The sequence below is a fragment of the Lagenorhynchus albirostris genome, chromosome 2, assembly GCF_949774975.1.
Source record: "Lagenorhynchus albirostris chromosome 2, mLagAlb1.1, whole genome shotgun sequence".
Lineage (NCBI taxonomy): Eukaryota > Metazoa > Chordata > Mammalia > Artiodactyla > Delphinidae > Lagenorhynchus > Lagenorhynchus albirostris.
In genome coordinates, this window is record NC_083096.1 from 37947791 (window position 1) to 37961667 (window position 13877).

The 13877-nt window shown below is 55.7% G+C and overlaps 1 protein-coding gene across 2 annotated transcripts in view; it reads right to left on the reverse strand.

Moving 5' to 3' along the window:
• Positions 1-1764: 1764 nt before the first annotated feature.
• The window catches only part of LAMB3 (laminin subunit beta 3), a 42291-nt gene continuing 30178 nt past the window's right edge, over positions 1765-13877 (reverse strand). For both annotated transcript variants that reach the window (XM_060130627.1, XM_060130636.1), the window contains 10 exons: positions 13318-13696; positions 11993-12153; positions 11672-11892; positions 11193-11390; positions 10729-10873; positions 6851-7058; positions 6303-6444; positions 5750-5926; positions 4884-5037; positions 1765-2286 (listed from right to left, as the gene is read on the reverse strand). In XM_060130627.1, the coding sequence (XP_059986610.1) occupies positions 2150-2286; positions 4884-5037; positions 5750-5926; positions 6303-6444; positions 6851-7058; positions 10729-10873; positions 11193-11390; positions 11672-11892; positions 11993-12153; positions 13318-13696 (1922 nt within the window). In that variant the 3' untranslated portion in view covers positions 1765-2149. The remainder of the gene's footprint in view (positions 2287-4883; positions 5038-5749; positions 5927-6302; positions 6445-6850; positions 7059-10728; positions 10874-11192; positions 11391-11671; positions 11893-11992; positions 12154-13317; positions 13697-13877) is intronic.

Here is a 13877-nt window from a genome sequence, read left to right on the forward strand (position 1 = left end):
GGCCTGATCAGAAGCAGCAGACAGCTGCCACCTGGGACAGACCCTCACAGAAGGCCCAGGAGTGAGTCCCCAAGCGTGGAGGCCTCACCGAAGCTGTGGGCGGGCGGAGCGGCGCCCGAGGCTTCCAGGTCCCCCTGGCCTGCCTGCTCCGTGCCCCCAACCCTACGTGCCGTGGCTCTGCAGAGTGTCCGTAGATAGCGCTCACCCAGGTCTGTGTCGTTTGTCCTGAAAAGCTTAATGGGCTGGCCAAGCTGTGTCACCATCTCCGAGCAAAGCCCTATGGAGCATCGACCCAGACTCCCCGCTCAGCACACCCTGGATCTTGCCTCTCCAGCCTCCGTCCTCGTAGCCAGAATGGGCTCGTTAACGGAGTGGCCTGCGCATCTGCATGAATGACAGGCAGCTTCGTGGTCTGCTTGTGAGCTCTCCAAGTTCAAATCCTAACTCCAGGATTAGGTCCAAACCTGGCCAGCCTACGCCCAGCACTCTTCTGATCCACCTCTCCCTGCCCCCATCCAAAAGCAGGACCACACCCTCCAAGATGAAAAAGAAAGAAACCCAAGGCAAGGTACCGTCAGGAATTATTATCCTGGCCGGATGCCCTCTACACACACACTCAATTAAGTGAAAATTGGAAGCTGACTGTTCTTTCAGCGCGTAATTCAAATCCTGGCTCTGCTCCACTCTCTCTCCCTGAAAATCAGACACATTGTTCTTGTCCCTTCCCAGTTTTCTGGTCTCCCTCTCCCTCCAGCTTCAGGCTCTGTGTTGTGCTGAATAAAATGAACATATTTTTTTCTATGAGGCTTCTTTTGGTTCCTCTCTAAGTCAGAAGCAGCTCAGGGGCTTCTGGGCCTCCTGGAGCGGAAAATGCACAGAGAGCTTGAGGTCAGGTAGGACCTAGCGACGGTAGGAGTGGTCGGGGGACACACAGTGGGCCAGGCACCTAGTGACATGAGCTACACGCATCAACTCATTTCCTTCTCAGAACAACCCTTTGGCGGAGGTGCCACCGGAACCCAGACAGTCCAGCCCGAGCAGCCATCCTCCTAATGCCTGTAATAGATGAACTTGGGTTTGAGGCCTAGCTCTGCCCTGCCTGCCACATCTGTGACCTTGGGGGAGTCACTGAACCTTTTGTGCCTTGGTTTCCTCACTTGGGGACAACAGTGCCACCTACATCATGAGATAGTGCAGATGATGTATCTAGCGTAGAGCTCAATAAGTAATTACTCTGATCAATGAAGACCAAGAAGTTCATGTAGATAAAATGCTAGCACAGCGTCCGGGCCACAGTTAGCACCAAACGTTCGTGCCATTTCCATATTTTCAGCACACACACACACACACACACACACACACACACACACACACATCCATTTACAGCTTCTTTCTGAGATCTCTAGAGACACAGGGTCTGGTCTTAGTTCTGCCTCAAGGAGCTGTGTGATTTTGAACAGCTTGCTTCCCGTCTCTGGATTTCTACATTTTCTTCTGTAAACGAGAAACTGTATAGTTGTTCAGAGGTGAAAACGCCTCCTCTGGTCTCTCAAGTATAGAATCCATCAGTTGCTGGAGCAAAGGGGCCCCGTGTCCCTAAGTCTGGGTGATGAGTCGCTAGACTGAGCAGAGTGGGGGCAACCTATTCTTCACCCACCACCAGGCCTCGGGCTTGAACAGAGGAGTACCCAGGAACCCCAGATGGGAGACAGAAACAAATGAGAAATGTTTACTTCACAGGGAGACAGACTATTTCCCCTCTTTGAAACTCCAGGCTCCTTTCTATAGATTTTTATTGGGCTTTTCACTTGTACATCATTTTTAGTTATGTTTCTGTGTTGGTCCAGGATTCAGCCTCAACGGAGAATGAAGGGCAAGGACACTGCCCGGCCAAGCGCCCTCCACTTGAGAGCTCCTGGTTACAAGGATGTGGCCCGCCTCCACCATGTCTGTCCCTCAGCGGTAGTTGTCCCATCAGCCCAGGCTCAGCTGCAGCCCAGAGTAATCCTAACAACTGCACACCAGGGTGGTCCGGGCTGTGTTTTAGGTTGCATAAAATTTTCCTGCAGCTGGACAGTATTCCAAGTCGGCCTGGCCCCCAGAAGCAAAGAGGGCAGATGAGCAGGGCCACAGGCTGGACGCTGGCGCGTCACTTGCAGGTGGCGTAGTAGAGCACGCGCCCATTGATGTGGTTCCGGATCTGCTCCACGTGCTTCTCCAGCCCCGTCAGGTCCGCCAAGCGAAGCGTGATGGCCTGGCTCCCCCGAAGCAGCTCCGACTCCATGTCTGAGGGCAGATGGAACACCAGGGGGAGGAAGACGAGCTGGTGAGACACCTGAAGACTCCCAACCCTTCCTTCTCCTCCCACCTGGACGCAGCATCTGCGAGAGAAATCACCTCCACCTTGAGGGAGTCTGGCCCCTAAGGCAGCTCTCTCCAGCCTCAGGCCTCTCCAGCCCCCATCCCACTCTTAGAGAAACATGGCAGGGGCCAGACCCAGGAAGCCCTTACCCCAAGGATCCTCTGCCCCTACTCTTCTCCTCTGCTCTAGGCAGAGTTGTCCCAGGCTGATGAGGGAGGCCACCGGCACCAAGATAAGAAACCCGCTATGTTGGACCCAGACGGCTGCCATCCCACCAATGCTTCCTCAGGTGGGCACCAGGGCAAAAGAGCTGGGTGACCAGAATTCCTCCCCATTGTCTCTCCCCAAAAATGCCACTCCAGATAAGTCTAGTCCTCCTCCTTCAGTCCATTCCACATACCACCACCAGATTATGTGTGGAGGATATGAGGGACTCCAAAGTGATCGAGTCCAGCCTGTCCCCCCTGTCATCCTAGGCAGGAGCCCCCTGTACCACATTCATGAGAGCTGGTACCCAGCCTCAGCCTGAACTTTCCAGGAACAGGGCCAGGGGGCACTGTCTCACAAGGCTCCAACTTCAGGCAGTTCTGCTTGTTAAAAAGTCTTCTCGTTAAGCCAGAATCTGAGCATATCATGCTGCCACCCAATTGTCCCAGGTCTGTCTCCTGGGGTGTCGGAATCTATTCTTTCTGTTTCCTACATGGCAGTCCTTCACATGTCTGAGGCCCCATCTTCCCCAGATGAAACTGCCCTAGCTCCTTCATCCACTCCCCATCTGATATAATCACCAGGCCTTCCCTACATCCCAACCCTGGCCACCCTCCCTCTCAAGTGTGTGGGTTCGTCAATATCCCTTTTGAAGCTGTAGTAGCCTCCATTGAACTCGATCTCACCTGGGAGATCAGCAGAGTGTAACAGGGTTATTAACAGACTGACATTCAGCCAGTGGGTACCCACATGGACCTATGGGTTAATAAAACACTGAAATTTTTACAGTTGCTGTTCTGTTCCCCGACCCCCATTCCCAAAGGCTCCTTAAGCATGCTCCTCCCCATAACCCTGCAATTAAAGGTAAATTCCTGCAAGCAGGTAAATGCTTGCTCCAGTGCTACAACCTGAGCCTTTCTGGCTGGTAGGTGCAGGACACACCAGTTACTAAATATTCTTAATATCATCCTTGAGCCATTACTCCCTTTGTCTTGGCTGATTTGAATTTGTTAGCTCTTTTGGCAGGAGCAAAGGCACTTCTGACTTATATCAAGCTTACAGTTACTCAAAACTCTTGGGTCTTTTTCGGGTGAGTAACAACTCATACGTGTTTATCACTAACCAGTTATAAAGTGTTTAGCTACATTATCCACTGAGAAGCCAGACCTCACCTGAGCTATACTTGTGAGTTTAGGTCCAAACAAGGCCAGAGTGAGAGGGAATTTTTCTCCTTATTTAATTTTATCCTGTTAGTTTCAGCCCATCCTTTTAGACTTCTGAGACTGCCTTAGAATGCTGGTTCTGTTATCTAGTGCATTAACTACCTGTCATCCACAGATCTGATTAGCAAATTCTTTATCTTCATACAAGACACTGATGGACAGGGCCAGGGCGTGCACTGACCCAGCCCTGGACTCCTCCATCTAGGTCAGCTCCTCTCGCCTCCCCCTTCAGTTGTGGCCGGCCACAACCACTGTCAACTTGCCAGCCCGCCTTTCTCCATAGTGTCCATCTAGCTAGCCAAACAGATTTTTGTCCAAAGCTTTCTCTAAAATTCAAAGAGTCTCTGGTTTTGTCATTCACAGGGCAGTGACCCCATCATCACATCTCAGAGACTGAGCCTGAAAATCTCTGTTCTCCTTTCCGAGGAACCTCAGAACCCTTTCGAAAGCTTCTTTCATTATGGTTTGCCGTATTCAAAACCCTTGGATGGTTTCCTACTGCCTCCAGGGCTGAGTCTACCCACCTCCTCCTGGCATCGGGGCCGGCCACGTGGACCAGCCACACTGGCTCCGTGCTACTTCTCTCCCACCTGTTCTCTCCTCATCAACCCTCCTCTCCAGTTGGGTGATCCCGCCTCCATCCTCAGAACATGTCTTGATGTCCCTTCTCCTCCTCACAGCCTCTTCAAGGCTTATACATCCTCCCAGGCCCACCTCAAATCTTATCTTTTTTGAACATTACCTTCCCTGAACATTTCCCTCTGACGTTATTTATCCTCTGAGCCCCTAGAGCTTCTGTTACTCGGGCTTTTATCACAGTCCTCTTTGTGCTATTAAATAGTTTCATGAAGCTGGTGGCCAATAGGAAAAAATGGATCGCGAGCCTCTTGAGGGCAGGCCTAGTCTTTGTGAACATGTCCACACGCCTCAAAGCCACATTATATGCCTTGTACTTACTAGGTGCTCAGGAAATCCCTATTGATCTCACTGCCTTAGCACTGCTAGCTCCAAACATTAGGCCTCAGAAATCCTGGGTTGGGAGCAGCCTTCAGGGATGCCCTGAAGTCAAAGCCCCTGGACCACTCCCTCACCTTTCATCTTGTCCATCATCTCCATGGTTTCCCCAAACAGTTCCTCCGCCTCCATCTTGATGCTTAAGATCTGGCTGCCCTGCTCTCCCAGCGTGGGGCTCCGACCCAGCCGGTCCTTCAACTCAGCATACTTTTGCTTTATTCTCTCAAATCCCTGAAAAAGGAAGAACAGTCTCCACATCATCATCATCCCAAGTCCTAAAGACCTTTGGCTAAAGGACCTGATGTAACCCAAATCAGCACACAGAGATGAGGTGCCTCCTAATATCCCCACTGGGTTGATTCTGCCTATAAAAGCCCCTGGGCCACAAGCCATACCTTAACTTCTGTACTTCCCCTCCCTTCATCTACAGTGCCAGTGCAGGGCCAGGTACACAGTCGTCACCTAATAGTATGCTTGGCAGCTTGGCCATTGTACCGGGACCACCGGTACCCTGGAGACACTGAAACTGGCTCTTCGACCTTCTCTCTGATCTAATTCTGACAGTGATGGGGCTCAGGTTGGGCTAAGTCAAGAGTTTCTGTCTGGGCTGGATAACCATGACAGGGGACAAGCTCTGGATCAGGTGTCAAGAGACCTCCTTTGTAGATGAGCTTTAGGTCTGGACAGAGTCACCACTTCATCTGTGAGAGGAGAGGGAGCGGACTGACTGTTTCCAGCATCCCTGAACCAGCTCCACCAAAGGCATCCAGAGGGAGAATTCAGGTGCCTGGCCAGGTGCGCCTTAATCCTGAAGGCCCCGCTGGATATTTCAGAATAACTGGTACTCGAAGTGCTTTGGAGCCCATGGTCTTATGAAGTGTACAGAGTCCTGTCCTGCTCCCGCCGGCCATGCTTGCTTGGGCTAACTCTGCCCTCTAGGTACCTCCTGGGCACCCAGTGCCTGCTTGCTGGCCTCCTCCGCCAGCTGCTGGGCCTGGGCGGCCTGTGCCCACTGCTGCCTCGCCCAGCGGCCGAGCTCCTCCATCCGTGCTCGGAAGCCACCCAGCTGCTCCATCAGGCTGGTCATCAGTCTTTCCGCTGGCCCCAGCACCTGCTGAATCTTTGTGGAAAAAGAGACCCGGAGTTTGGGGTGGGTCTCATAGGCAGTGACCTTCATTCTTCTCTCCTCCAACTCATCAGGCCACAAAAACTCTCTACAAGCAGGACATCACTATCGCCACTATCCCAATCCTCTATGTGCCCCCGGCATCCAGGCCTCCCAGTTCTCCAGCTTAGCTGACCAACCCCACCCACTCCTGCAGCAGCCATGAGAGCAGAAAACCAAAGGCTCGAAGCCAGGCTCAAGGCTCATAGGCTCCCTTCTTCAGGGCCCCAGCTCAGTTTCCACCCGGATCACTTCCTGGCATCTTCTGTGCCTTGCGCCTGAGTCTGAATGTTCATTCCCACAAGTGGGGGAAGGAAGCCATAATGCCTACCTCAGCAACCCTGTCTTGGATAAGCTGAAGGGAGCGGCGGGTGCCTTGCATGGTGTCCTGGGCCTCCTGCAGTGCCAGCGTGCCCTGTCGCAGGTTCCCCAGCACATCCTCCACCTGGCCCTCCACTGTGTGGGCTCGGCTCCTGGGGCCGGGGGAATGGAGGGGGGGGAGGGTGGAATGGGTGCACAGTGAATGAAGAGACGTGGGATCCAACTCACTCCCCAGTCCAGAGAATATCATTTCCAGCCAAGATAAGAAGCCAAGTATTAACTCAGTAGCTTTTCCACCCCAGGACCTCACCAAGCAGGTTGTCTGAGGCAGCCTCTGGGGACGGTTTCCAATAAGGAAGACGGGGCTGTGCCGAATAAAGTTTCGGCTGGATGCTGTATATCGCTTCACCATTCCCCACCACAGTAAGCACCTCCTCCCGTCTCCCAGCCCTCGGCACCCCTCTGACTTGCAGACGTTCCTCTCTCGCTTCCAGCAACAGAGTTGAGGGGCAAAACCCCAGCCCGATCCTGGGAGAAGTTCAGGGCCCAGGGCCACACCTGGCCTGCTCAGCCTCCGCCTGGAGCCTGCGAGCCCGAGCGATGTCCTGCTTGGTCTGAGAAAGCACCAGGTCCACGTTGGGGAGCCTGGCTGCGATGGCCTGGATCTCATTCATCTTCCGCAGGACCGTGGCAGAGTCTGTGGGCAGCCACAGGGCCAGCACGGCCTCACTGACCTCCTGGATGGTGGCTATGTCAGTGTCAGGGTCTGGAAGACAAACCATCCATTGGAATGGGGGAGCTCAGCCACCTCCCCAAAGATCAGAGGCCTCTCCAGGCTGACAACACCCGTGGGCAGCACCTCCATGCCATCTCTGCCCGGGCTGCCCAAGGAGCTGCGGCTCCCTCCCAGGCACACTCAGGCGCCCTGCTCTGAGAATTTCCGGGCTCGCTGCCGCGGGAGGATGGCTGTCGGCACAGCTGTGGCAACTAAGTGGCACCACAGGAAGCTGCAGGCTGGGGAGAAGGAGGTGGTACCAGGCAGCTGGTACTGAACAATGCCTGGAGCACAGATATAATCAGCCCTGAAGTGGGGAGACCAGCCAGGGGTTGGAACTGCTTCCTTGGCAATAAGAACCCTTCCACGTGCCCCTCCTCTGGGGCAGAGTGCTCGCTTTTGCAAAGGCAGATCAAGATGACCTGGGCTTTGCTCACATGTCACCTTCTGAGAGGGGCCAGCCCAGGCCATCCAATCTAGGATCGCAAGCTCTACCCTCTGCCAACACTCCTTACCCTCCTTCTCAGCTTTATCTTCCTCCCTAACATTTATCGCCACCCACGTGCTGGACGCTTAACTCATTTATTGGGTTTTCTGTCATTTCCCCACTAGAATGTAAACAACGTGAGGACGGGGACTGGCTTTCATCCACAGCTATGGCCCAGCCCCTAGCACAGTGCATGGCGCTTGGAGGCACTCTGTTTGTACATTGAATGAATGATTGAAGGGGCTCCAGTCTCAGGCCTCCTCTTTACTATTCAAGCAAACTGGGACAAGTCAACTGGCTTCATTGAGCTCAGTTTCCTGATCCGTGAAATGGGAATCACGATGCCCAACCTCAAGGGATGATATGAAAAAATCAATGTAGCAGGAATTTCACAATCCAACTCTGGGTCAGAGAGTAAGGTCAGAAGTGCAGAGATGGCATCTCCTCCCCATGGTCACTTTTACAGATTCTACTGGTACTGACATGGTAGGGAAGGGGGCACCCGCCCACCCAGATAGTTTGCCCTAGCACTTAACTCCTCTGGGGCCCACCCAGCCTTACTCTGCAATCAAAGTTTCCTCACCAGCTGGCTACAGAGGTCCTAGACCCAGTCCCCTCCTCATGCCAGGTGGAAGGACATTCCTGGAAGGTGGAAACCATGCCTCTTTATTGCCATGTCCTTTTGGGGCCAGGGCAGCACACTGCAGGAGCTCAAGGCATAATTGTGGCTGAGTTTAATGAAGTGGCCTTTTCCCCAATTACGAGCTTTCACAGGGACCTCCCCATAGAGCCCGCCAACCTCTCACCTAACCCAGAGTCCTACTCTCAACGCGGCTTATATGTGCCTTCCCTAGAAAGCCTCTTACGGCAAGCACACCCTCACCTAGCACCTGCCCTTCCTTTTTCTGCCTCACTTCAGCTGCACCCGTGGGCTTGGTCTGAGTTACATTCAATTTCATGGGCTTCTGAGTCTCAGGGTGGGCTCAGCAAACATTCACTGCTCCGAGCTGCAGGATGTGGGGAGCTGAGACTGCAGGTCAGATTGGACTTGGTCCTTGCCCTCATGGAGCTCGAAATCTAGTGGGGCAAGGAAGCACAACCCTGAGCGACGGGGGTAAGCTCAGGGTGCTAGGACGGCTGTTACAGGGGCTCCTAACCCAGTCTGACAGGTCCAGGAAAGCTTCCTGGAGAATGAGATACCCAGGGGATCCTTAGAGGGTGTGTAGGAATTAGCCAGGTCGGGAGGGGTGGGGCAGGGCAGGGGAGACAATGCAGGGAGAGGACAAACATTAGAGAAGGCAAAGAAGCAAGATGGGTGGTGGGGCGCTGGGAGGTGGTCCATCTCGTAACGCAATAATCTAGAGTGTGGACTCCGGAGTGAGGTGAACCCTACCCGTACTCCCTCCAAGCTGGATGCTTCTAGGCAGGTTTCTTAACCTCCCTGTATCTGGAGTCCTCACATGCAAAGTGGTAGGCAGTCGGGATTAAATAATGTCAAGCACTTAGAACAGTGCCCAGCACTTAGTAAGAACTCAGGAAACCTGACCTATTATCTTTGTCACTTCCTCTGGTGACCTGAGAAAGATGGTGTCCCCTCCCTCCTCCACTGGCCTTCCAGTCTCCCGCCCTCGCTGTGACCCTGTGCGCCCACAGCAGCTGGTACCCATGCTTCCTGCAGCGGGACTCTGGACCTTAGAATCCACAGCCATGGAGACTGTAAGAATTGTCCCAGGTCCCTCCCAGGGGCCAGGCCTCTCTCAGGCCCTGCTCCTTCTCTCTGCCCCTCATCCTGTCCAAGGACTCAACCTGAGATACAAGACACAAACTGAGGGGACAGCAGGGAGCCCGCAGCCCGGCCACTCCCTGACCATTCATTGGAGCCCAGACTGCACCCCAAGGACAGGCTTCCTATCCCACCACCCCCTAGCTGGGGTTGATGCAGGATGGGGGGCCACCTAGCCTGCCTTACGCAGCTTCACTCAGGGAAGGTCTTCCTTATTTGTGAGTCCCATCCCCAAACTCTGGCCTGTCCCTGCTTCTCTCCAACCCGCCACCTGCACCCCAGAGGGGGCTCTGGCCTCTTGAACCAGAACCACTGCAATAGTAGCAGGAAGAACGACTGTCATTACACCAGGCCGTCAGCTCCTGTTAACTGGGCTCCCAGCCAAGCACATTCCCTGGCAGGGACCAGAAATTTAATAATCTCAGTTCATACTCCTAGGGCATCTTTAATTTGTCAAAACACATTTTATGTCGTTGCTTGACACCCGGAATAAACTTGTAAAATACTATCATCCCTGTTGGCAGAAGCGAAAAGATGAGGCAAAGAGGAAAACAACTTGCCCAAAGTCCCACAGATTCCCTGAGTCCTGTCCAGGGACCTTCCCACTCCCCAGGTGGCAAGGGAGGAGATCGGGTTCACTTATTCAATCAATCAACATTGGATGCTTTTCTGGGCCTGGACTTATGCTAAGTGCCAGGGACACAGTGAATAAGACAGACAGCCATCCCTGCCCTCTCGGAGTTTAGAGTCCAGTTGGGAGACAAACATTACACTTGTAGACAGGTGAGCTCAACAACCACAGGCTCGGAGTACAGCAGTGAAGGTCAGACTCCAGAGGGGAATATGGGGGAGGGGGATGACCAGAGGGGGTGGTCAGAAAAGGCCCCCCGAGGGAGATATTTAAACTCAGACCTGGAGGGCAAGAATCAGCAGCCTTAGAGAGAGCATCCCAGGCAGAGGAACAGCAAGAGCCTCTGAGGCTGGCAAGAGCCTGGCCTGTTCAAAGACGGTTTGTGAGCAAAGCGGAGAGGATACAGGCCATACCCAGGAGGTAACAGAGGCCATGGTAAGGAGCTGAGAGCTTATCCCAAGAGCAAGGGAAAGCCAGTGAAGGATTTTAGGCATGAGTGGGATGTGACCCCGCTTATACATTTTTCAAAGATGTTTCAGACTGTTCTGCTGAGAACGGGCTATGAGGGGGCAGGAAGGAGGTGGGGGGTCACCTAGAGGCCCTGCAGCCATCCAGGTGAGTGATGGGGGCTGGTCCAGGGGGCATGGAGACCAGGGAAGGAAGTAGCTGACTGACAAGTGAGATGAGGGACAGGGAATGGGGCACTGAGGACAGGCGGAAGTCGAAACATCAGCCCGGGGAAAGGTGAAGACCAGCTCACCTGAGAGGAAGTCCCGGACCTGCTGAATGAGGAGCCGCGTGCGTGTGACGTCTTCCTCCATCTGGGCGCGGCTGGTGCTCACCTGCATCTCCAGACTCTGAGCATCTGACTGCACCTGCAAGGTGGCTTCCTCGGCTGCCCTGATCTGCTGACACACGCTATGGGTCAGCAGTGGTTAAAGCCCCAAGAGGGCCTCTCGGCAGCCCCCGAGGATTCTGGCGGCACCTGCTACCCAAGATCTCCCTAGGAAACTTTTGTAACTAGCTCAGTTTCGCCCCAGAAGAGATGATGTAAAAACACTGGCCTCAAACTCTCTCTCTCACTTGCTGTAGGGCCACGGGAAAGTCACCCGACATCTCTGGGCTTTCGACTCCTGGCTGCAGAATGGGAGCTCTGACTCGCTTAGGGGCTCTGTCCCCTCTGCCTCCTCCACCACGGGCCCACCCCACCTCAGCCACACCTACCATCTGCCTGGTCTGCTGGAGCTGGGCGTTGAAGCCCCGCAGCTGCTCGGCCACCTGCCCTGCCGTCCGGAAGGCCCCACCTGCCCTGGGGAGAGCACCCCTGCAGTGGGAGCCACAGGCCGTGCCGTTGTCTCGGGGACACAGCTCCCCAGGGCATGCTCCCGGGGTGCAAGCCATCTCCCTGGGGCCCCCACAGAGCTGTGGAGAGATGGGGGGGCATCAGAGGGGGTCCCCAAGCCTCCTCAGTGATCACTCCCCTCCCACACCTGGGAAACAAGCAGCCAGACATCTCCACGGCAACTTGGGCACCAGAAACGTGTTTCCTTGGTAACTGCTGAACACACTATGCGGGGTCAAGGGTCGGGATGGGGGGGTGTGGGAGGTCCACGTGGCCCCAGGGGGGAATGCGGAGCAACAGTCGGTGAGTGACAAGCTGGGGCGGGGGGCCTCTGGAAGTGGGGCTCCATGACAGGAGTCACCTTGTTGGCGGCGGGTGTCAGATCAGGCAAGGAAGCCATCTGCAGCCTCAGGGCCGCGAGCTGGGGGCCGCCGGCCCCTCCTGCTCCTCCCAGCTGCTGCTCCAGCCTCTCCGCCTCTCTCCGGCTGTCCCTGAGCTGCAGCAGCGAGCGGGAGCTATCCGCGACCTGCTGAGCAGCCTGGGATGACCGCTGGTGGGCCGCGGTCAGCATCCGGAAGGCTCCTGTGGGAAGAGGAGAGGGAACCAAGCTGGCCCTGGACCCGGAGGCCTGGAGACGGAGATGAAGCCTGGCCCGGCGTGGCGTCTGTGTACCCCTCCTCACCTGAAGGATCGGCACTGCTTATTTTTTCATACTGCTCCCTCTTGCTCTGATACATAACGAGGAGGCGATTGAAGCTTCTGTCCAGATTCTCCAGGTCTCCCGGGAGGGACAAGGTCTCCTCCTCTAGGGGCAGATCCACCTGCAGGCCCTGGAGAGTCTGCCTGAAGTGGGAGAGAAGCTTCCACTAAAATACAGGAAGGGGGCTTCCTCCCTAGAGCCAGCCATCCCCTCGGAGAAATCGCTACTGAGTCAGGAAAAAGAGACGCCGTCGGTAAAAGCCACAGAAGGGAGGCTCCGCAGGCTGGAGAGGATCCTGCTGGGCAAAAGCTAGCACAACCTCCCTCCACCCCTGTGCGGGCAGATCCCTCCTTGGCGTGTGTGACCCTAACAGTCCCGGCTTTCCTCCGCCTCCCAACGTCGGCTTCCACGAGGAGCACCCCCCGAGCCCCTCCCCCTCCTCTGCTGCCTACAGGCCGACATCAGCCACCACCTGTACCCCAGGCTCCCGAGTCTCTCTTCTGCAGCCCACACCTCCCCACAGAGCTCCCGTAGCTGCAGCCCACTGGTGGTCTCCACCTGAAGGGGGTCACCTGCCCTGACCCACCAGGGCTGAGCTTCCAGACGTTCCTCCCTCCCAGGGCCTTTGCAGCTCCACCCACCACCATTCCCTCCACCAGCCTCGCGTACTCCATGGCCGGGCTTTGCTCAGCACGGACCGTCCTTCTGGAAAGCCCCACCAGGCCTGCACACCCAGCCTACCAACCGCCTGCGGACTCCCTACTCAGTGCTGAGACCAAGGTCAATGGCACACCTAGATGGCTCAGGCCCTCACAGTCAGCAAGTGCTCAGGGAAAGCAAACTCATGAAAACTTCAGAAGGAAACCTCACTGAGAAGGCACCTCGGCTGGTGGGAGGAGACCGTGGGTGGGACTGCTCCCATTCCAAAGGCAAACGCAAGTTATTTTTAGAGCCCTGCCTCTCAGATGCCCTCCACAAGGCTGACTAATGCAGAGCTGACTCTCCCACGGGCGGCACCGGGCACTTGAAAGAACTCAGGACTTGGGCTCGTGCCTGTGCTCCCGCTGCCCCGCTCTGCCCCTCGGTGGCCACGTGACTCTATCATGTCACCTATCTGTGCCTGTTTCCTCATCTGCAAAATGCAAGGAGTAACACCCACCACGCCAACCTCCCAGGACTGTCGTGACAGTGAAAAGAGAGGCGCCTGTGAGAAGCCTCGGTAGACGGTAAAGGGCTGTAACCCATGTAAGGAAGGACCAGTGTGCCCCTATGTGGACCCACGTGGCTCGGCAGGGAGAGGGAATGACCTGATGGAGACGATGGCATTGGCCACCTGGGCCACCTCTTGCTCCGTGACCGAGGCGCCGCCGAGGATGGCTTGGATCTGCTCCAGCTTGTTCTTCGTGTCCAGCATCCGGGACGCCAGGCCGCGGTCCTCCAGGCCCGGCCCAGGCCACAGGCTGGTGGTGGCATTACGGAGGCTGCTGAGGCGGAGGGCCCGTTCCCGGAGGCCGGTGTCGTAGGTCTGGAAGCAGGGGTGGCAGGCCACACACACCGGGTAGTGGTCACAGTAGCCTCGCTGGCACTGGTCGCAGCGTGGCCCGGTCGAGCCAGGGCGGCAGAGACAGCGGCCCGAGGCCTTATCGCAGCCTGGTCCCTCCGTTCCCCGGAAGTCACAGTCACAGGCTAAGGGGGGAGAAATGATGGTCAGAGGCCTGGGGGTCAGGAAGATCAGGTGTTTGTGGGGAAAGCCCGAAGAGGAGGTCTGACCTCAGGGTCTTTCACACTTAGCATAAGACAGTCAAGGCCAGAATGAAATCATGGTAACGACAGCAAGCCCTTACGTAGCACCTCCGACGTGGCAGGC